The sequence below is a fragment of the Anabrus simplex genome, chromosome 3 (genome assembly GCF_040414725.1).
Source record: "Anabrus simplex isolate iqAnaSimp1 chromosome 3, ASM4041472v1, whole genome shotgun sequence".
In the NCBI taxonomy this organism is placed as follows: domain Eukaryota; kingdom Metazoa; phylum Arthropoda; class Insecta; order Orthoptera; family Tettigoniidae; genus Anabrus; species Anabrus simplex.
The window spans coordinates 316,047,520-316,072,611 of NC_090267.1; the positions used below are offsets into that span (position 1 = coordinate 316,047,520).

The window sequence follows — 25,092 nt, forward strand, 5'->3', positions numbered from 1 at the left end:
AGCTAAAAAAGAGACTTAAAAGACATTTTTAACTTCTTATCGAAGAACAATATTTTAGTTAAGGACAAGTTATTAATCACTTTTTAAGCATTGTTCCCCAACCCCTCCAAACACCCCCCCCCCCCTCACTACCACCATCCTCCCCCAATAGAAAAATATTTTAAGTTTCCCATGAGAAGTTACCAAGGCTAATACAAGAACATATATTGTGAATATTTTTACCTTATTTACACCTAAGCTTACCTGAATGTAGATGATGATGACAACGAAGCAGTCGAAACATGTACTATTAATGATTTTATAAAATTTCCAAGCAAGTAAAGGTATCAATTAGGTGGCTAAATATTTATTTGATTCTTAGAAGTCTTACTAGATCAAAAGCCCATGAAATTCATCAAAAATGGCATTACATTGAACATTGTTTGTTGTGATGTTCTTTGTCTCTTATGGTGCCACTCGTCTCTGATAACCGAGCTTGATAGCTGCAGTCGCTTAAGTGCGGCCAGTATCCAGTATTCGGGAGATAGAAGGTTCAAACCCCACTGTCGGCAGCCCTGAAAATGGTTTTCCGTGGTTTCCCATTTTCACACCAGGCAAATGCTGGAGCTGTACCTTAATTAAGGCCATGGCCGCTTCCTTCCCACTCTTAGCCCTTTCATGTCCCATCATTGCCATAAGACCTATATGTGTCGGTGCGACGTAAAGCAAGTAGCATCTCTGATAGACTGGATTACTACTGCATACCAAGTAAAACAACCTGCCTAAATATTGGTGGGAAATAGCTGGGGAATTAGATAACTTTCTTCTTTAGCTAGCCATTCCTCTGGTTCAAGCATTTTCTAATACTGCTGGTACATAACACACTGGGTCATCATAGTATTCCAGCTGTTCAATCCCTACTCTGAGGCACTGACTGGAATTAGCAGTGTGCACACTTAATGAAATAATGGTAGGGAGAAACAAAAACATTTAGTAGCAGTAGTAGTACTAGAGGAGTGTTCACAGCTGTCTGCGGCTGGGTCATTCCAGCTCTTGAACTTTAGACTGTTAGATAGGCAGCATAGTACTATTTGTTAAAAGGGAGAAAATGTGTGGTTTTTCATATGATTGAATATTTCATATGATGGCATTGCTTTTTAATGCAACATTCCGACTGATGTCATTGTAATGACCTACTGCATGTTGATTTCAGTTGGGAAAACCACTGAGACTGTCTTTCTGAGGATGTAAAAGGGCAGGTGGAGAGTGAGTGTCTATCATTATAATGAAAACTCCCAAACTTGACTGTGACCGATGGTAGGCAAGAGGGCCTACCATTACAATGAAAATTCCTTAACCCAGTCTTCACATGAGGAAAGATGTATGGTTACTTCCCTGTCACATTTCTGGGATAACGCTAAGAGCTATGCGATTTAATATACTACCTAACCTAGAATTCTGTATGCAATGTAGAATCACCTAGTAAAATAAAATAAAATGAAATGAAATGAAGTATCCCATGCCATAAGAAACTAAAAGAGAGGTACACTAACTTACAAAGTGTCCTATTCCAAATGAGTCAGTACAGTATTAAGGAAAGACTTTATCATCATCATCATCCTAAACCATCTCCAGTTTCCTGGGTGTGATATATGAGCCTCCTCCATCTCATCCTGTCCTTGTACCATTCCTCCTCCACCAGCTTGTCCTATTCATGACCTCTCAGCAGTACATCATTCTTAACTAAATCTATCAATTTCCTTCATGGCCTTCCCACGGGTCGTCTTCCTTCTACTTTTCTGTCAAATTCCTTCCTTGCAGTTCTGTTAACTGGCATCCTCTTCATGTGACCAAGCCACTTCAGTCTTGATATCTGAATCTTATTGGGGAGAGAATCATCTGTTCCTAATTCTTCTCTAATTTTCTCATTCCTAATCTTGTCTTTCCTGGTTCTGGATCATAGTGCATAGGAATTTTATTTCAGCTGCCTGGAGTTTGGAATTATCTCTATTGGTCAGTTGTGGTTTTGAGACTGTATGTAAGAATTGGTGTATAATAGGACTTGTACAATGTCATTTTTGTTTTCATAGGTATTTGCTCATCCCACAGCAGGTGTCTTACCTGGTGGTAAAATTGTGTTGCCTTATTGATTCGATTGATTTGATTGTTCGATTGCTAGGTTGTCATTTGATAGAACACTACGCAAGTATTTGAAAACTGGAACGCTGTCCAGTTGGGCTTCATTTAACATGACTATTGGTTCTGCTCCTTCCCCCTACTTTTTGATCACCACTGTCTTGGTCTTACTGATGTTTAAACCATATTTCTTAAACTCCTCATTCCAGCTTTGCATTCTCTTTCCCAATTCCTCTTCTGAGTCACTCCAGATCGCAACATCATCTGCAAATATGAAGGCTTTGATATCTCCATATTCTTTCCTTTTAATAGATTTCATTACTACATCCATCACAATAATTAGAAGTGGTGACAATGAGGTGCCCTGCCGCACTCCTCTCTTTATTTCAAACCAGTCCAACAAACCACGTCCTACTTGAATACAACTTCTATTCCCACTATACAACATTTTCACTTTGTCTATGAGGCTGTCTCGCACTTAAAGAGCTTTCATGCCTTGCCAAATTATTTCCCTTGGTACACTGTTGTAGGCTTTCTCAGTGTCCAAAAATATTAGAAATAAAGGCTTGTTCTTCTCCCAGTATTTTTCCATTAGCATCCTAATTGCAAATATAAGGTCTGTAGTTCAACTTCCTGCTCTGAAACCATACCACTCTTCTTCCAAAATTGGTTCAGCAATATCTCTGTTTCTGGTCTCTATTTTTTCAAATATTTTCAGGACATGAGACAGTAGTGTAATACCACGATCATTAGTACATTTTTGTCGGTTTCCTTTCTTGAACAGAGGTACACTGATGCCCATCTTCCAGTCCTCAGTAACAGTATTTTCCTCCCATATCTTGTTGAGCAGTCTGTCGAACCATTGTATTCCTGGAATTTCCACCGCTTTCAGCATATCTGCCCTTAGTTCGTCTATGCCCACTGCCTTTCCTTTCTTCATGCTCTTGAGCGTATTTTCAACCTCAAGCCATGTAATTGGTGGTTCAGTTGTGGTTCCTCGACTTGGCTCTCCTCTATCCGTTGTTATGTTTTCTATATCTCCATTCAGCAACTTTTCAAAATAGATCTTTAGTTCCTGTTTAATTTCTCCCTCTTCTTGTACCAGAGTTCCATCATCACGTTCTATTGCTTTTATGGTCTCTTGATCCCTTCGCTTGTTTTTCACTATTCTGTATAACAGTTTAATATTTCCTCTACTGTCCTCTTCCAGTTTGTCTGCAAACTCATTCAATTTCTTCTCTTTTTCTTCCCTTTACAATGCTCTTTACAGCTGTAGGTACTAAATTTAAGTAAATTTTAAAATGACACAAGCAACAGAATTTGAGAGAAAATCAGTGACAGCAGCATATGGCTGGCCATTATGCATGGTAACAACATGAAGAAAGAAGCATATCATGTTGTAAAATTGTTTTTAATGCCAGTTGGTGTTCCTATCGTTTGGAAATCTGTAAATACAAATTTTTATGATGTTACAGTATGGTGCGGTATAAAAATCCCTTAAGCAGATATGGTGTAAAAACTTGTTCAATATTAAATCTATAATCCATTTTTATTTCAGTTTTTTCATGTACCAGTAGCCCATTTGTCTGGTAGACTCATATAATAATACATTCTTTGAATATGTTTATTACTTGTCTTACAGGTGTCAATACGAGAGAACTCTGGTGTTGGAACAACAGTGGCTTGGGTGCAAGCACTAGATGAAGACTCTGGCAAGTTTGGTACGCAAGGCATACGCTACACTAATGTTGGAGGGAGCATGTCAGATTTGTGAGTATTGGTAAATTCAAAGATGTCCCTCCAAAACACAAAAAAAAAAAAAAACCAACTCAAATTGTCGTTGATTAATGTGGAGGGCTAGGACGATCCACAGCCATTAATGTCTATGTTCCCGTGATATACTGTAAGTGTAGGAAAAGTTTTAATCCTCTCCTGGTCAAGTGTTTTTGATAGCACAGTTGGGTAAGCATGGTCCAATGGACCCACTATGTCTTTCAACTCTTCTGTCTGATACAATGTTAAAATTTTGGTTGCTATTTAACCCAATACTGAAATAACTACAATATAATGAAGTGTCTATCACTACCCCCACCAACACCACAACAATTGTTCCACAAGTGTTGAATAAAGCATAACATTAATATATTATTTACAAATTCACTGGATTTCTCTTGCACATGCCACATTTTTCTGAAAATGAACAGTTTGATTAGCATTTCTTGAGCATGAACTGTAAGAAAAGGCACCTCCCTTGGAAAAGAGTGAGTTACTCATCAATTGTAATGTTAGTAATTCCTGGTCTGTAGTACTTCCTGAAATTCATATTTATCATCAAGACTTCAGGCATCAGAGATGAAATTCCTGAGGTCCACCATCCAGAAGACCAAGATGGATAAGTTAAGAAATGAAGTGATGAGGAGAGAAACTGGGATTAAGTCATGTCTGCTAGACAGAACATCCTGACTGCAATGGTTTGGACACATGAAGAGAATGGAACCTATGAGGACAGCCCAAATACAGCTGGAAAGACAGGTAGATGGAAAATGGAGGGTTGGAAGACCTAGAGCCCATTGGATAGACATGATGAAGACAGATATTGCAATCAAGGGCAGGTCACTAGATGATGTCATGAAGAACAAGATATATGAATAAAAGAGAGTGGAAGAGTCTTATCAATAGTACCGGGAAACTGGAACTGTAAACAGATAATGATCCCAGACTTGCCTTATAGGAGCAAATTTGTCCCTCTGACTATAGATGGATCTTGTTATTATATGTCCGGCTCCATGGCTAAATGGTTAGCATGCTGGCCTTTGGTCATAGGGATCCCGGGTTCGATTCCCGGCACAGTCGGGAATTTTAACCTTAATTGGTTAATTTTGCTGGCACGGGGGCTGGGTGTATGTGTCCTCTTCATCATCGTTTCATCCTCATCACAACATGTAGGTCGCCTATAGGCGTCAAATAAAAAGACCTGCATCTGGTGAACCGAACTTGTCCTCGGACACTCCCGGCACTAAAAGCTATACACCATTTCATTTCATTTTTGTTATTATATCATCAAACATTTGAATTGTTTTAGATCCATGATGGGCCTGATATCGGGGCTTTGTACACACTGTTCACAACAGTTCATAATTAGCATAGTTCATTCAAATGGCCAGCTGTTATAAGAAGACCAATAAAAGGCTTGCAGCTCAACTTTATCACATAACTTCCAGTTATTTTAGTAACCTTTCTACACATGAATGTGCTCCATCACTTGACTAGTTTACTGAACAATATCACATAAAACTAAGCCATCGATAAACATTGAAAGCATCCAGAGGAACATCTAAAACTTTACCGAGAGATAAAACACATTTGTTTATCAGGTCTCTAATAATGTTTTGTATTCTAACTCTGCCGGAGTTATGAGTTTCAAATACCAATCTGTCTCATATTTCCCAAATAAGATTCTTCTTTGATATATTATGTTAGGAGTATCAGAATATATGTTTCAGATTCTTCATCTGAATGATCGTCTCTGACTTTCGGTATATTATTGTTGTTGTTGTTGTTGTTGTTCAATTACATTCATATCAGCACACTCTCTTTTAAAACATAACCGGTTTTCAAACACTAAGGTCCAACATCAGTGTTATAATTTAAATTTAATTCCACATGTGTGTGTGTTGTCAAAATTAGTTAAAATGAGTTTTAAACATTTTAAATGTAGCCCTCTTGACATCAACTGTAAAATAAGAAAAAGAAAAAACAAGTGTAAAAGTATGCAAATATAAATATAAACTTACAATAATGTTGTAAAGGTTATGAACATACCATAGGAAGGGCTGGCTTTTCCTCGTGCTCAGGCTGTTGGTTGAGTACTAAGAAGAAGAAGAAGAAGAAGAAGAAGAAGAAGAAGAAGAAGAAGAAGAAGAAGAAGAAGAAGAAGAAGAAGAAGAAGAAGAAGAAGAAGGAGAAGGAGAAGAAGAATACATTGTGATAATACAGTATGGGAATGTGATGTACCATCACATCTTATCATCCAATTAGCCACCTCCACAACATTAAAAAGTGGAATTATTATCACTTGAAATTAATCACTTAAAATATAAAAAGAAGAACTGAAGATCTCCATTCTAATGCCACCTAGGACCTCAAGTAATATTCAGAGAAATTCTTTACCTGAGAGAGTTAATCTTCTTTTCTATTTTTTCCTTCTCTAGTATAAAAGTTCCATATTGCCTATATTACAGTTACCTTTGTTTAAATATGAATTATATTCTTAGCTTTCAAGAAATTTAACCAATTAAAAAGTATGTACTACACTTTGTATCTGAGAACAAATGTTGAAGCTTTCTTTAACATTTTCAGATTATCTCTTGACCCTGTCACAGGAGTAATAACTATCAAGTCTACCGGGCCAGGCTTGGACCGAGAACTTGTGACTCGGCACTATTTGACTGTGGAAGCCAGAGATGATCTGGGGCGAGGCAACAGGTATGCAGCAAACTTTTAGTAGGAGATTGATGACCTCTTTTTCTCAAATTTTATAACCTATTTGACCTGTCTTTAAAGTAACAAAGATATTCTTGATGTTATCTTCCATTACTTAATGATGATAAGAATATCCAAATGAATAATTCTCATTAAACAAATATTTTTCTTCTTCTTCCTAATCTTTTCCAGTTCTATGACATCCCCACTTTGAATGGATTTAATTATTTTTATGGACAGATACTATCTTTCATGCCAACTTTGTGTGGAGGAATGTATTCACTGTTGTGTTTTTCTGTGATCGTTTCATAGTGTGATGTGTTAAGTACATTTGAAGGCGTGTGTCAAGACAAACACAAACATCCAGTCCCTGAGGTACAGGAATTAACCAAATGTGATTAAAATCCCCAGCTCGGCTGGAAATCCAGCCCAGGTCCTCTGAACTGAGCTGATCATTCAGCCGAAGTGCTGGATTGCGCTACATATACTATTGTTACAAGTGATGAAAATCATTTTTCGTCCATATTGAAAGTTTCATAAACTGTATATAGGATAATATCTTTTGTTTATTTCCACATATTCAATACAATACAAGATGTTGGCATTTATGTTAAAACATTTTTCAGATGAGACATGTTTCGCCTCCTACTGTGAGGCATCTTCAGTCATTATCAAAAAACCTTATTATTTTACCAAGATATTCTAAAATGTGTTTGATGATTATAAGAGAGATAAGATTTTTGGTACATTTGTTATAAACATGTTCATGAAGTAACTAAAAATCTAATATAGTGATAAAAACATATGTAGTTCTTTGTTGAATAGGACTTCGTTTGATTGTACATAGTAAAAAAAAAGGGTGGCTTGAAGCCATAGTCATTAATAGATGTCTAATACATAGTGGAAGGCATATAATATCAGTTCTATGAGAATATACATTACATTCAAATGATACTAAAAACTGGTGGATTCATAGGTAGTACATATAAAATGTTCAATGAAATAACTAAAAATCTAATATAGTGATAAACACATATGTAGTTCTTTGTTGAATAGGACGTCGTATGATTGTACGGCTTGAAGCCGTTGTCATTAATAGATGTCTAATACATAGTGGAAGGCATATGAAATCAGTTCAATGAGAATATATAATACATCCAAATGATACATAAAAACTGGTGGATTCATAAGCAGTACATTTTAAAATGGAGGCGTCATGTGACTATAAATGACAGTTGATGGCTTAAAGCTGTAGTCAATGTTTGAAGTATAGGTCAAATAACTGCTAATATATGGTGAAAAGGTATAAGTCAAAATATAAAGCTGAGTATAAAAATATGAAGGAAAAACATTCCAATTGCTTGACAAAAGTTACTTGACGTTGGCATGCATTTGTCCGTGATATTTATTGGTCAACAGTTCATAGGTTATTTTAGATTTATTCGGTGAGATTGCGTTGACAAGAAGTTCACCAGATGTTTATAGTTGGCCTAATTTGTATTAAGTCATCCAAGAAAGTTGCAGAGATGATGGTGGGCTGATATTTTCAACGTTGGTATGGTTTTTTTTTTTGACGTGAAGGTTGGAGAGCTGTTGTTTTCTTCTTAGATGACAATATATTTTATAAAAAATGTTGATTGTGATAATTTATACTATTGAAGAGTATTATGGAAGTTTGATGGGGCTGTTGAATTATTGTTGTTATAGATTGGTTCTGAAATGAAGAAAAAACTGTAGTTAATTTTGTCGAGAATGAAAGAAAACTTGGGAAGGTTTTGTTTAAGCGTTGTTAGTGAGAAAATGTTGGTGCTCACCTATGGCGTTGTAGGCCCGTTTGACATGCTGTGTGAGGCGCTCTTAGGATACTAATGGTCACTAACGGTTTTACTCCTTGTGTTGTACGTATGTTGTCTGGCCAGAGGGGGATGGGTAGGAGGGGGCGGAGTTGTAGGCTTGTGATTGGTGAACAGGAGGGAGTTGTGTATAGTGGGGGAAACAAAGGGGCATGAATCATTTATTGGTTTATGATTGGCGCGTGGAGGGGAATTACGTAAGTTGGGAGGGGGAGGGGGGTATGATGTATTTGTTGACGTAGGAGTGTTTGTTGATACTGTTTTGAAAATATTAAAAAAAATTTGTTCTGAAGGTTTACTTTATTGAATAATGTTACTATTTGGTCATATAAAGGGCTTCTATTGTCTATTGGATCATTTAAATTCTTATTAGCATTGAATTTTTGGTCCAAAAATATGTATAAATTTTCGAATTCAGTCGTAAGTCTACCTTTTTTTATTCTTTTTAACATTTCATATGCCTTCCACTATGTATTAGACATCTATTAATGACTACGGCTTCAAGTCGTACAATCATACGACGTCCTATTCAACAAAGAACTACATATGTGTTTATCACTATATTAGATTTTTAGTTATTTCATTGAACATTTTATATGTACTACCTATGAAACCACCAGTTTTTAGTATCATTTGAATGTAATGTATATTCTCATAGAACTGATATTATATGCCTTCCACTATGTATCAGACATCTATTAATGACTACGGCTTCAAGCCACCCTTTTTTTACTATGTACAATCAAATGAAGTCCTATTCAACAAAGAACTACATATGTTTTTATCACTATATTAGATTTTTAGTTACTTCATGAACATGTTTATAACAAATGTACCGAAAATCTTATCTCTCTTATAATCATCAAACACATTTTAGAATATCTTTAACCAGATGCCTGGTAAAATAATAAGGTTTTTTGATAATGACTGAAGATGCCTCACAGTATGAGGCGAAACATGTCTCATCTGAAAAATGTTTTAACATAAATGCCAACATCTTGTATTGTATTGAATAGGTGGAAATAAACAAAAGATATTATCCTATATACACATATACTATTGATCGAACAAATACTGGTACCTAAATGAAACACTTTTTGTCATGAAATTGGTTACCAGTATATTGTACATAGTTCAAAACTGATTACCAAATAGGATTTCTTAGTTCTTTCATTTTTGTGTTGAGCTATACTGTTAGTGTATTTTATTGCGCCTGTTCTTTGAAAAAAAATTTTGAGATAGAAACAGGGTGAACAAAAATAACATTAGCCGGGATTGGTGGTTCAGATGGCTGAGGCACTGGCCTTCTGACTCCAACTTGGCAGATTCGATCTTGGTTCAGTCTGGTGGTATTTGAAGGTGCTCATATACATCAGTCTCATGTCGGTAGATTTACTGGCACCTAAAAGAACTCCTGTGGGACTAAATTCTGGCACCTCAGTGCCTCTGAAAACTGTAAAAGTAGTTAGTGGGACATAAAGCCAATAACGTTATTATTAATATTAATTATTAATAATCACAGGCTTGAATTAAGATGCATGTAAAATACTTGTAAATTAATTTTACTAAGTGAATTCATCTTTTGTAAATATACTGCAATAAACTTCATTGAACATTCATTTCTTTCATTTAATTCATGTTAGTCTCTACAGTATATTATAATGCTGTTTGTAACACTCTTTTATTAATGTTACACTTAAATCTTGACAGCGTGTGTACAAGAAATTTAAAAATATTTTACATTCTAATAGTGAATTTATGAGACAAAAAAAAAAATCACTCATCCAGTTGTCCACCCTTCCATAAAAACTCACTATTTCTGTGCTTGACTTAATGATGTTACAGGAATACTGTACAACTTGTAGTGAACATAGAGGATGTCAATGATAACCCACCTGTGTTTCTGAGGCACAAATATGATGCAAGATTGTTGGAGAATCAGTTAGACTTTGAAACACCCCTGCTTATAGAAGCTCATGATGATGATCTCAATGGTAAGTATCCATGAGTTATACAATGATTCAAAGAAATGTTTCATTACTATAGTTTATATTATTCTTAAAGCCCTTACATAATTTCTCTTACATGTTTTTATATTTGATAAGGTTATAAGAGGCTTGACCAAAATCTTGTTTGTGGCATTGCATTTTTTGCAAGGCTAGATCCACTGCTGCTCTCATACTAATTAAATATGATATATTTTTAGAATGCAGATTGAAGTACAGTACATATTTTGAGTGTGCAGATCAAAGTATATTTTTTTCTGTTGGGAAAATTTTATTTATGATTACTTGTTGAACACATCATTGATGGGTTAGTTTTGTACAATTGCAAGAAAATTACCTGTGGCATAACAAGATCTCAAAATTTATCTAGAGAGAATCTGGAGCTCGAGTTTTTATTTTGACTATTTAGTGAATAACTAGAAAATTAAATAAGTACTAAAAAGTGCATAATATTAAACAAATCAAATACACAGGTGTTCATAAACTATACAGAGAACAAAACTTTTATCATGGAAATGCACAGTTTTATTTTTTCACTTAAACTCTTTCGGTCACAGTCTCCCATTACATCAGCTGTCAGCTTCATCAGAATAACACAGTTTCATCATTTTGATTGTGTAGTCTGTGGTCAGATGTATTATTGAAAATGCTGCAGTTTGCATTTTGCAGTTTTGATGATTTTATGAAAAAGCAAGTGCATGTAGGTGCAATAAAATGAAAATAATAACACAAAATCTACAATATTGTGGCAATAGACTGCTGTTAATTGGTTGAAGTTCCTTATATTATTAGATCAGATTTATCATAGGAGCCATGAGTTAAATAGTGTCTTTAAAATAAGTTATTATCCCAGCATTTTCTTGGAGAGTGTGGAGTACTCGGGGAGAGAAGCTCTGCTCTTACCACTCGACTACACTCCTTCAATAAGGGACTTGGCCATGTGGCTGCATTAAGTAACCAGAGTGCTCTGACCTTTAAATTACAGTCAGCATAGGAACACATGCACACCTTGCGCTGCAGAACCTGTTGGATCAAACAATATATACCGAGTATTCTCCAATGTATTCCTGCTAGTGAAAGCTGTTCCCTGTTATCAGGGGCCCAGATGTCTATAATGCACTGTGAAGCTTCCTGTAGTAAATTAAATTGGAATGGATGGAAGATTGATTGAGTGATTGATTGATTGATTGATTGATTGATTGATTGATTGATTGATTGATTGATTGATTGATTGATTGATTGATTGATTGATTGATTGATTGATTTATTTATTTATTTATTTATTTATTTATTTATTTATTTATTTATTTATTTATTTATTTATTTATTTATTTATTTATTTATTTATTTATTTATCAGTAAAATTGATACCGTAGAATAACTAAGAAATGGGTTCCTTTCTTCAGGTACAGTGAACAGCCGAATTAAGTATAGTATTGCATCAGGTGACCCATTTCAGAATTTCACTGTGGATCCTGAGCTAGGTTTGATACTGCCACGAAGTTACATCGATTTTGAACAACTGATCCCAACTGGAGAGAGGGCTACATCAAACGTGCTTGCTATTAACCTGACAGTGCGAGCTCAAGACATGGGTGAACCTAGCTTGGCAATGGATGTACCTGTCATCATATATGTACAGGACGTCAATGATCATGCTCCACAGTTTGAACACACTTACTATACCAGGTCCATCCAGGAAGATATGCCAGGAGGGAGTTCCATACTACAGGTAATTTCATATACCTTTCTTTGAAATACCTTACCTATTGCAAAGAGTTTTAAGAAAAACAATTCAATGATGAATACTATTACCAGAATAATGGAAGAATAATAATAATAATAATAATAATAATAATAATAATAATAATAATAATAATAATAATAATAATAATAATAATAATATAATTAATTATTATATTATTATAATAATATTATTATATTAATTATTATATTATAATAATAATATTATTATTATATTAATTATTATATTATTATAATTAATATAATTTATTATTATTATTATTATTATTATTATTATTATTATTATTATTATTATTATTATCATTATCATTATTATTGTTATTGTTATTATTATTATTATTATTATTACACAGGTGTTCCATCATGTTCTACAAATTTAAGTACCAAAATACATTCAGTATGATACATGCCGTATAATCCCGAATACCACCCGACACCGAATAAGACTCACACACCTGAATTTCTAATAGCAAAATTTGGAAAAATTATAAATCACATGTTTTACTTAACAGTTTTGTAAATTTTGGTGACTTGTCATAAAATTGCTAATTTAAAACACTTTACAAGTAATAAAAACACTAAAAACACCACACTGGGGTATAAAACTAGTTCAATGTACAAATCAGTCATAATTCAATGTCATCAGAACCACTACCATTGGAACTTTGATCACTGTCACCTTCCCATACATTGTCGTTCTCACTACCATCCACAGAATTTGAAATTCCACATTTCTTGAAACTTTTCCTCACCGAATTGTTGGAGATGCGATTTCATGCAGTCTTTATCCATTTGCATAGAAGTTCCACTTTGGGTTATTTCACTCGTCCCGTTGGTGTTGGTGCAAGATCGCCAGCAGACACCATCCACTTAGTGTAGAACTGTTTTTGTACAGCTTTGAAAGGCTGGTTCACACAAACATGCAATGGCTGTATTACTCACACACATTTTAGTGATAGATTTGTGTACGAGATTGAGGAGTAAGCTCTCCCGGTTCCGGTAATACTGCCAACTGAATGGAAATTAAATCTGAATTGAATCGATAATATGATCATAATATGATCAATCAATATGAATTTTCTAAACCTTTATTATCGTAAGCCAACAACTGTGTCATACACACATTATATAACATTATATAACATTTCTCAATGTGAATCTTGTTCCTAGCATGAATTCCACAGTTTGGCTTTGCTGTGTAAACAGCAACAGTACTAGTACATAAAGTGTACACCAGATGTTGCACAGCGATGCATAAGCGATTCTCAGTTTGTATTTCAAAGGTTGCCAATACGAATCTCGAAGATTGCTGAGGTCAACCAATAGGGTGTCCATCTATCACTAAAAAGTGTGCGAGTAATAGTGTAGAGGTCAACCCTCCTGGAATTATTGCCAGATCAATTTTTCCTTTACTTATCAATTCCTTTACAGCATCTGTAGTATGCCCATGATAACTGTCAAGCACAAGCAGGCTCTTCTTCTGCAATAAAACTCCCAGGTGATGTTGCCAAACATACTTCACCCAGCCTCAATTCACTCACTCTCCATCCAGCCGGATTCTTGGTTTCAAATGAAAATACCAGACGGTAGGTTTCCTTCTAGAGTTACTTTTCTTTTCAGAACCATATACAGAGAAGGTTCGGTTCCGTCAGTTAACATGCATAACATTACAGTACAGCATTGCTTTTCATTACCACCTGTCCTGATAGTAATGCTTTTAGAGCTCTTAATATGAACCGTATTATCTAGTGGCATTTCAAAATAAACGGGCATCTAATCAGCATTCCCAATTTTAGAAAGCAAATAGGAATGTTGCTTCCGCAAATGAATAACTTGGTGATAAAAGGCTGTCAAATTTTCTTTGTAGGTAACAGGGAGACGTTATGAAATAGATTTACTTCTTCGCATACCCAATCCATTTCTTCGATAAAATTTCCTTATCCACCCACGGCTTTGCAGTAAAACTCTCCTTTCTAAGTTTCTTTGCAATCACTAATAATAATAATAATAATAATAATAATAATAATGCCGTGTGGCCTCTGGAGAGGCCTGGTGCAAGTCTTATTTTATTTGACGCCCGTAGGCGGCCTGCATGTCGTGATGAGGATGAAATGATGATGAAGACGACACATACATCCAGTCCCCACACCAGGGAAATTAACCAATTATGGTTAAAATTCCTGACCCTGCCAGGAATTGAATCCAGGACCCCTGTGACCAAAGGCCAGCCTGCTAACCATTTAGCCATGGAGCTGGATGCAATCTCTAATGATTTTAGTTGACACATTTCAGTCGATACACCATAACCTTGTTCATGTCTTTTAGTCACGTATTTAACCTTGTTCACATCTTTTAGTCACGTATTTATAAAGCCGTTCTTCAATTTCAGGCAACTGTGCACTCTACCTTTGGAGAGCTCTATGATCACCATTACTTTTCAGTAACATTTCCTTCTTCTTCTTCCTCCAATTGCGAATACACAATTCATCAATATATTTTCTGCCTGCTACATGATTTCCGATAGTTTCAGCTTCTGTTACAACTTTAAATTTCTCACTCACAGTATGGGTAAATGACCAAAAACGTTTTTTTGAATTCATCACTTGTTACCGCTGATGCTTTTTCACACAGTATTAATCAACTGCCACACCATGTGGTTCTGGTAACATGTAAGTAAGTGACAGAGCAAGATTTCAGCCGTTGCCAAGTCGCGTGACATGAAACGTGTCTTTGGGACAATGTATTATGGTGACCACAATACAAAAGGCTTAACTATGATCCACTACCAAATTTAAGGAGCAATATTCTGTACCGGTACAAAAAAAATGCAGGTGGTATTCAGGATTATATGGTACACACACACACACACACACACACACACACACACACACACACACACACACACACACACACCATTTCTTTTATATATACAGTATTTATTTAACATATTTAATGCTTTAAGTATCAATACAAGTGTTTTCTTTCTAAGGACATGTTTTCAATGTGCCTTATACCTTTGGTATAAAAGAAAAAGCTTGCACTCGGTGAAAGAATGCTTATGCTGATTTGTTTCTGAGCCCCAATTTGGCTACCTCAGGGAGTTTTCAGAATTTTGTTATATTTCTAGGAATCTTTGACGTATGGAGTTTTCTGGTACACAGTTTTAAGTTCCTAGGTTATGTAGAAGTTCCTCAATAATTCCTGTCTATTTTAATTTTTATACCTACCTTCAGACTTCCCCACACTTGTATATATTTATTTCATAATAAGGGAACAGATTTCTTTAGCTTAATAACCTGATACAGGATGCTTCTGTCTGAGATTCCACTTTTGTATATTTAACTACTGACAGATGAATTTAATTCCAATTTTTACTTTACTTTGTTTCTATGAATTTAAGGTAAAAGCCTGGGATGGGGATGGTTCTTCACCCAACAATGTAGTGGTCTACCGCATACAGGATGGTGCTGAAGATAAGTTTGTGATAGATGCTGCAACAGGTGTCGTAAGAGTGGCCTATGGGGCTAACCTTGATCCAGACCGAACAGACCCTAAGACCAATCGTTATGCTCTCACTATTTTGGCTCTGGATGGTGGTATCGGAGAGGAACAACTACAAGCCACAGCTCTAGTCAACATCACCATTCTTGATGTGAACAACAAGGCTCCAGTTTTTATGGACCCAGGAGTGATACGAGTAAAAGAAAACACACAGGTTAGTCCTAGAACACATTAATAGAAGTGTATCATTATAAGGCCTTCCAATTTATATCATGTAAATGAGAAAAAATTGAGAAACACAAAGTTCTTTTTGGAAAACTTGCTCAGCCTTATATGCTGTCTCATGTAGTAAAGCTTTATGTTAGTCACTGTGCACTTTATACTGATAACATGAAATGGAAACATTGCTGCATACATAAGCTTTAAAGCTATCCACATGCCATAAATCTACTGAACTTCTGTCATGTAAATCTGAATCATTTCATAGTGTTACTGTTGTGAGATTATGCTGAGGAATTATTGAAAATACATAAATAATTTTGTTCATGTCTTCCTATTACAATACAAGTAGTTATCAAAGAATGTCAATAGAATTTAGTTCTTTAAATAAATGAAACAAGGATTAACACAGAATATTGAAGTCTAGAGGATTGCTGCAAAAGGTAACATAATACATCACTGCTGCAACAAATGAATTTAATATTAAATCAGACACACTATTTTAAATTTTCTAAAGGAATTTTTCTTACAAACTTTGTAGGAATTTGTTGTAGGTATGTATTTTATTTTAAATCTTGCAACCTGTTCAGAATATCAATAGCTGCTCCCCTCATAATTAAATATACTAATTTACATGAACATTAGAGTACAACATTAATTAATTTTATGCCATTAGGTTGGGAGGTACGTACATCAAGTGAAAGCTACAGATGCAGATGAAAAACCTATACTGCGCTATCAGTTGGATCAAGCAAGTTCAGAGGCTCGTAATGAAGAGGGTACCATCATAAGAAGTACTGAGTATGATTATGTGAGTTTATTTGAACTAGACCCTATCAACGGATATTTAAAAGTTGTGAAACTGTTGGACCGTGAGAAAGTGGAAACGATTCGTTTAGGATTACTTGTGGAAGATCTAGCTGCTGTAAAGGGCAAACAGACAGCCAGAGGTGAGTAAAGAGAAGTATATTTTAATTTTTCAGATCAAAATGCTAGTCTTGAATGAAAACTGCTCTCTGTTAATATGCTTGTCATTATAATTTCCCCTCATCCAAATGTGCCAAGTCATGGAAAACATGGTTCCTCTCTAGTTTACTCCATCTTCTCACTTCTTTATCCAATACCACTTTGCTGTCTGTAAGATAAACTCAGTATAAAAATGGTCTTCCTTCCTCTGTTTCTTTTTCCTTTAATTTGTAATTCCAATAATAGTTTTGAATTTCTTTTTTCATTCACCCCTCTAATACGTCCGAATTTTAATTTATAATGTACCGTATATTTATTAATCTTTACATATGTTGTTATTTCTCACTCTGTCTCTTCTTAGCTTCTAAACATACTTCTTAGAAATTAAATTTCTGTTGTCTATATGGTATTTCATTTTTATCCTTCATTTTCATGGGGTCAGTTTTCAACTGCATATATTGGTATGATAAATGTTCTGTCTTATTATGCTAGCCCACATAATTCACTCCTTTTCTACTGTCTCTTGAACGCTTCAAAAATATCTTGATTAAATATTGCTGCTTAATGTACAGTTCTGGTTTACACTGTCACATCATGAAGTTCTACATTATTGTTGCCTTATTTTGCTCATTGTCAGGTCCATTTAGCATATTAAGGGTCTTCCTCCCTCAGTTTCTTTTTCCTTTCATTTATAATTCCAAAGGAAAGAAGCATGGTTTGTTCTAGCTGATTTCTGAAAAAAGAGCAGTGTTACAAAGCTGTTGCAAACTTTGGGCTGGGAAGACTTGGGAGTAAGGAGACCAGTTGCTTGACTATGGGTTATGTTCCAAGCTGTTAGCGGAGAGATGGTGTAAAGTGATATTAGTAGATGACTAAATTTTATTGGAGTTTTTAAAAGTAGGAAATGAAGATCAGAATTCAAGAGGACAAAATGGGGCAAATATTTGTTTCTAGAAGGAGGAACTAGGGATTGAAATAATTTACCACAGGAAATGTTTGATGAATTCCTAACTTCTTTGAAATTGTTTAAGGAAAGACTAAGTAAACAACTGACACAGAATACACCATCTGGGCAACAGCCCTAAATGCAGATTGGTGGTGATTGATGATGGTCTTTCTATATTATCTGCAAACTGGCTCACTGCCACCTTATTTCTGTTTCTGGGGATAATAGCTAATAAGAGGAGAGTGCTAACTATACTGACTTGTATTCAACAATCTAGAGGACCGGGCGAGTTGGCCACATAGTTAGGGCTGCGCAGCTGTGAGCTTGCATCTGGGAGATTGTGGGTTTGAACTCCTCTGTCGGCAGCTCTGAGGATAGTTTCCCATTTTCACACTAGGCAAATGCTGGAGCTGTACCATAATTAAGGCCACAGCTGCTTTCTTTGCACTCCTAGGCCTTTTCTATCCCATCATCACCATAAGACCTATCTTTGTTGGTGCAATGTAAAGCAGATTGTAAAAAAAATAAAAATTAAAAAAAATATAGGGGTCCAGAAGGTATCAGCCTTTCCTTGGAAGAGACACCTGACTTGCCTTCTTCCTCTTTCTCTCCAGGAATGTCTATACAAATCTGTTCTGAACCTTAATATTATGTGTGGAATTTTCTTGTCAAATTTGATAAAGCTATAAAATTTGCACAATCTGTACTCCCTGAAATATATTTCCTTTAGTCATATTATTATTGATATGCTTCTTTTTCAGCTTTACTGACAATCATAGTTGAAGATGAAAATGATAATAATCCAAAATTCCGGAAACCTTTCTACCGTAGATCTATAACAGAGAATACCAAGAATGGAGTGACAATTGTTAATGTAGTAGCAGATGATGCTGACAAAAACAGAACAATCACATATTCTTTGGAAGGTATGTAATATCGCTATAGACTTGATACAATATCTATAGCTTGGTGAGGGGAGAGAAAATTACATTACTATTTTTAAGTAGATAAATGACTGTTAATGTAACTTAAATTTGACTGAAAGGAATAATAAAGAAACTAAATTACAGACTGTCCTTGTACATGTTTCATAAGTTTGTGAATGTTTTGCTAGTGTTGTGGATTCAAAAATATTTACTGAAACATCACAATATCTTAACTGTTATTGATAATAATCATGAACTTTAAACTTTATTCTTCCATACAATGCAGTATCTTTTGATATACTGATAGTCTATTCATACAAATCCTGATCAATGTATTTGGGGTTTTGAAATTAAAAATAATATCCTTATGGTTTAGTTTCTGTGTAGAACTGTAGGTCTCATGGGTTTTATAGTGCCATTCTCTTTCTTCTTGTCATTACCATTGTCTTCATTTCTTCGTATCAGTTCTTATTCTGCAAGGTTTCATCTTCCCATTTATTGCATTAAGCTATAGCCAGGCTGAGTAGCTCAAACGGTTGAGGCATTGGCCTGCTGACCCCAACTTGGCAGATTCGATTCTGGCTCAGTCCGATGGCATTTGAAGATGCTCAAATACGTCAGCCTTGTGTCGGTAGATTTACTGGCACGTAAAAGAACTCCTGCATGACTAAATTCTGGCATCTTGGCATCTCCGAAAACCATAAAAGTAGTTAGTGGGACGTAAAGCCAAGAACATTATTATTATTGCATTAAGCTATTCTCATCCTTCATCATCATCAGTAAATAACATTTTGTTCATTCTTGTACCTCCATGTACAGTATTTTCTTGTCTTTGATGATGATGATGATGATGATGATGATGATGATGATGATGATGATGATGATGATGATTGTTGTTTAAAGGGGCCTAACATCTAAGGTCATCAGCCCCTTTTCTTGTTATGAAAATGGGAAACCACAGAAAACCATTTTCAGGACTGCCGACGGTGGGGTTCAAATGAACCATCCCTCAAGTGCTAGCTGACAGCTACATGACCTGAACCGTACAGCCACTCACCTGTGCAAAACTTAATAAATAACAAACTGGTCAGTAAGTGGTACTTCCTGAGTGAAATTTATGATTATTGAACCTCCATTTAAAATAAAGATAATTGCTGACTACTCTTGTCAATAATCATAGACAATGAATAATGAATATAACTAAGAAAATACTCATTTCTTACAAATTTAATAAATTCATTTTCATTTTCACCATGATTTGATAGCCAACTGGAAATTAAAAATTTTACTGATTCCATAACATATTGCAATAAATTTCACCAATACAATATTTCTTCCTGATACCGCACCAGATTAGGACCAAAATAGCATATCTTCAAAAATAGTCAAAATGGCATATTTCATGGGTTTTCTTATTTAGAATGAAACATATTTACTGCCAAAATAGCTAATTATAATTTTAATATTTTTCAAAATAAGCTCATAGTGTAACTAACTTCCTCAAACTTTATGGACATACAACTTCACTAGCAGCACTGGATTGAATGACTGAAGAAACTGCAATAATAGACTATATATAACGATGAAAATTTTTGTGAACACCGTGAATCTCTTGCAAAATATGACAGTAGGGGAAGACTTAGGAAGGGTGAACACCAAACAAAATATAATATGCAGTCGCTGGCTTACCAGAATAATGTATCTACAACAGCTTTACTTTTCAGATAGCAAAAAAACTTACAAATTTGGTATTGATTCTTGTATAACTGGTTATATACTGTATTTTGATTTGAAAATTGCTGATTCTTTATATACCAACAAAATGTTCCCAAGTAATGTTACGTAGGCCTACTTATTTTTTTTCATGCAGTGTTATATCTGTGGTGTGTGTATATATATATATATTATGACGATTAACAGATGTATGCTACTTTAATGTAATAATTTTTCAATTGAAATTATTTTCCACAATTTCTGTGGCCACGGATACCAAAGGAGGTGATAGAAGTGATGCAAACTCAGAACAAATTCCAAGCAGGAGAGAACTTGACAAAGTTTTTGGAAAAAGAATTCATCCCTCTGAAGATGACATGGTTCAAATGCTAATCATTTCTTCAGAACATACTAATGCACATGTCCTGTGAATATAAACTTCCTATCTCTCCTTTTCAATGTGTTCTAGTTTTTATGAACGTGAGTGTACCTCTCAACTTGTCCATTTCCTTGAGGGTTGTCTAACATAGTACGGTGAGTAGCTACTTCTTGTGAACAAAGGCTCTGCTGAAGTTGCTGTAACATGAATGCAGAACCTCGATCAGAATGGATAAAAGATGGTGTCCAAATACAGAGAACAGGGTGGATAATTTGGTTATGATGGTCTAAGCTTAAACATCACTGGAAAGGAATGTAAATGGGGATCTTGAATACTTGTGAGCAAATATTTGTTACCAGATTTTGAAGGTAATGGTCCCTTGTTGTATTAACATTAGAGGATGATTGCACAAGTATGTCTTCTGAAGTTTCTGACATTCCTTCATCAATTTTGTCATCACTTCCTTAGCTGTGATTTCCCTTCCTTTGCAGCATTCTTGTAATTGATCTGGTGAGGTACTGTATTTTGTAGCACTTATTGTAGACTTAACCATAATACTCAATACATTCCTTTCCAGTGATGTTTAAGCTTAGACCATCATAACCAAATTATCCACCCTGTTCTCTGTATTTGGACACCATCTTTTATCCATTCTGATCGAGGTTCTGCATTCATGTTACAGCAACTTCAGCAGAGCCTTTGTTCACAAGAAGTAGCTACTCACCGTACTATGTTAGACAACCCTCAAGGAAATGGACAAGTTGAGAGGTACACCCATGTTCATAAAAACTAGAACACATTGAAAAGGAGAGATAGGAAGTTCATATTCACAGGATATGTGCATTAGTATGTTCTGAAGAAATGATTAGCATTTGAACCATGTCAGCCCTGAGGTTGAAGGTCCACATCGATATCTCGGCGCACCACCACCAAATGGTAAAATGTACCTGCCGATCTTGTTGTCGCTATAAACCAAAGGTAATGGATCAGTGTGACTTGAGCAGATATGCAGGATGCCTCGTAGACATATGCGAGAACCGCACCGTCAAATGAGTGAGTTTGAAAGAGGACGCGTTATTGGCATAAGAGAACGTGATGCATCCATCCGGAAAATTGCTGCTCGTGTGGGATGAAGTGTGTTGGCAGTGCAATGAGTGTGTACAAAATGTTTCACAAAAGGCTGTAGAACACAACGAGATGGGTCTGGTCGCACCACCCAGACCACCTCCCGAGAAGATCGATACCTCATCCAAATGGCATTGTAGAACAGATCTGCGTCCTCCTCGGCTCTGGCACAATAGTGGAACAGTGTAACACATCGCACACTATCAGGAGTGACAGTCCATCGCCGTTTATTACGGTCTGGGTTACCGGCGCCTCGTCCACTTTTTCACCTACCTTTGACTAATGTGCATAAACATGCTAGACTGCAATGGTGTATGGAATGGCATCACTGGGGACAGTACCGGTGATTAGGGGGGGCAAGGGGGAGCAGTCAGACCTCCTACTGTGTGGAGCAAAAATTTAATTTTTATTCCATTTTAGCCGCCTGAAGCTGGGAATTACTTTTTTTAAAGTGTGCAAACCCTGTTGTCTTTTCAGCTAACTCTTTCCTTTACCCGCTTTCACCTGGCAGTCTCACTCAGTCAATGTGCCTAGTGTCTGTTGCTTTGTTAGTTTGTAGCCGCATACTAAATTACTTCTTAACTGTTTAATCATGTCGTACTTCTATTTAATTGTAATACTTGCATAATTATTGTTCCTTTGGTGGAATTTTTATTGTATAGTACTTTTATTACCACACTTAAGTTAGTAGACTGTCAACCTTTATGTCTCTATCAAAATTAGCTCAGGGAGCATCAAAAACTTTTTTTTTCTATTTTGATGTCTACCCCCTCCCCCAGCTATATCCATTGGACTCGGGTACTTTTTGTTGTCTGCATATTTTTGTGCCCCCTCACTTTTAATTCCCAATTGCCACTACTGACTGGGGACAGGAATAGCAGCAAATAAACGTTTTCAGATGAATCCAGGTTCTGTTTGTTTGAAAATGATGGCTGCATTTTGGTTTGCTGCAGACAGAGGGAGAGGCACCACATTGACTGCATTCGAACAAGACATACAGCACCAACTCAAGGCCTTATGGTGTGGGGTGCTATTGAGTACAACCACAGTCCAGGGCACTGTGACCAGTTTGACCTACATGAATGACATCCTGCGACCCGTAGCCATACCCTTTCTGCGTGACATCCCAGACACCATATTTCAGCAGGGCAATGGGTGACCACTTGTTGCTGCATGAACACATGCCTTCTTGTTGTCACACGATGTCAGACTGTTGCCCTGGCCCGCCTGATCACCGGACTTGTCGCCAGTCAAAAATGTATGGGATATGGTGCAACAACAGGTGCAGTGCTGTGACCGAATGCCAACCATCAAAGATTAACTGCAGAACTGGGTGAATGCAGCATGGATGGCTATACCCCAGGACACCATTCACCCCATATGTGCATCTATGCCATCACGCATGGAACAAGTTATCAGTGCCCATGGAAAACCCAGTGCCTACTAGGAAACAGGACACATGCTGAACGTAGGTGACTGAAATGATAATCGTTTCTGCAGAACATACTAATGAACATGTCCTGTGAATAGGAACTTCCTATCTCTAGTCTTTCCAGGTGTTCTGTTTTTTATGAACATGAGTGTATAATGGGACAATCTAGAAGACTATAGAATTGATTTTAAATTCTCGAAGACTTTCAGTTAGAATCTATAAATTTAACCATATTATTGGTCTATATTGGCCCGTGTTGATTACTTACAGTGATGAGCTTACTGCACTGAATAAACAGGAGATTAAAAATCTGCCTTGTCAATACTAATCAAAAAATGATTTAATATATTTAATATTTAATATACTGTATATTAATTACTCGTACATGTTTTGAGCATACTGTATATCGTTCTCTTTTCAGTGAAAGTATTTCACAATTTCATTGACTTCATTAAAATAAATAGATGTTCAATTAATAGCATAACGTTACTTAAAATAATTGAAATGTGTTAAGTACATAATTATATTTTGATTAGTATTGACGAGATGGACTTTCAGATATGCAATGGGAGATTGTTCTTCAGGAATCTTTGCATGCTATAATGCTCAGCTACAAACACAACACCTCATGAACGTATGTCTACTCACAATAGATTCAATGCGAATGAATCAGTGCCACTGAGTTGGCTAACAACGCCTGGTCCCGTATTCATGAGAAGAAATGTTTGTGCTAGTAAGTTCAACCCATTTGTTGTTGAGGAAGGTCAGCTTATGGAAGCAGACCCTAATTATATTTATGTTCGAACATCTGATAGAAGGGACAGATGCCTATTATAGAGGACAGGGATAGAATTCAAGTGGACGGCTTTGAAAATAATGTCAATCAGAATACGACTCCTCCCAAGCCACCTCGATGTTCAAATTCAATGGAAAGTGATGAAGCCAATCTGAATGAGGACTGCAAAAGAAAGGAGACAAAATTGGACTGGAATAATGAACCCTGCAGAGTGATGAAATCTCTACATTACTTACAGGACTATTAAGTTGAACTTGGGAAGAATGTAATAAGTATACTAGTAAATTTGATTTATTATTAACATGATCAATTGTATGTGAACATACAGCATGAATCTATTTGTTAGTTGTGTATGTATCCATGGCACCTAGAGTTTATATGTTGAATAACACCAATGTTTGATCTTAACTAACTAGGTGTAGTGACTTCATTACAGTAGCTCATTCCTTTCCTCTATTTTTTGTTGCTGGGTACCCAGTGACCATTCCAGTTCAGAGCTGAGAATTAATTTACACCTCTAGCACTAGAAGCAAATCATTTTTGTATGTATCTATTGCGATGGGAGAACTTCAATGGGGGACAAAATGTGTTTCAGTTGAAAAGCCAAGAGTATGATCCAATCACATTCAGGCAGTAATATAACAAGTATGAATTTAAAATGTCAAAATATTGTGGAGAAAATTTTCTTTACATTTTCTCAGGAAGACTAAGCCCTATTAACAAGGATGAGAAGGTCCACATATTCAACACTGTATATATAGGTAATATATTAATATTATTTATTACATCGGGACTAGTTTTGACCCTTGTATTGGGTCATCTTCAGCCTTAAATTATAAGTGGAAAAGAACATTAAATGTAACCTGAAA

At 35.8% G+C, this 25,092-nt stretch overlaps 1 protein-coding gene across 1 annotated transcript in view; it reads left to right on the forward strand.

The window, feature by feature from the left end:
- Cad88C (cadherin-88C) overlaps nt 1-25,092 on the forward strand; it is a 211,082-nt gene that overhangs the window by 121,751 nt on the left and 64,239 nt on the right. The window contains exons 10-16 of the mRNA XM_067144414.2: nt 3,758-3,885; nt 6,475-6,600; nt 10,296-10,444; nt 11,863-12,188; nt 15,621-15,935; nt 16,617-16,890; nt 18,614-18,778. Coding sequence (XP_067000515.2) covers nt 3,758-3,885; nt 6,475-6,600; nt 10,296-10,444; nt 11,863-12,188; nt 15,621-15,935; nt 16,617-16,890; nt 18,614-18,778 — 1,483 coding nt within the window. The remainder of the gene's footprint in view (nt 1-3,757; nt 3,886-6,474; nt 6,601-10,295; nt 10,445-11,862; nt 12,189-15,620; nt 15,936-16,616; nt 16,891-18,613; nt 18,779-25,092) is intronic.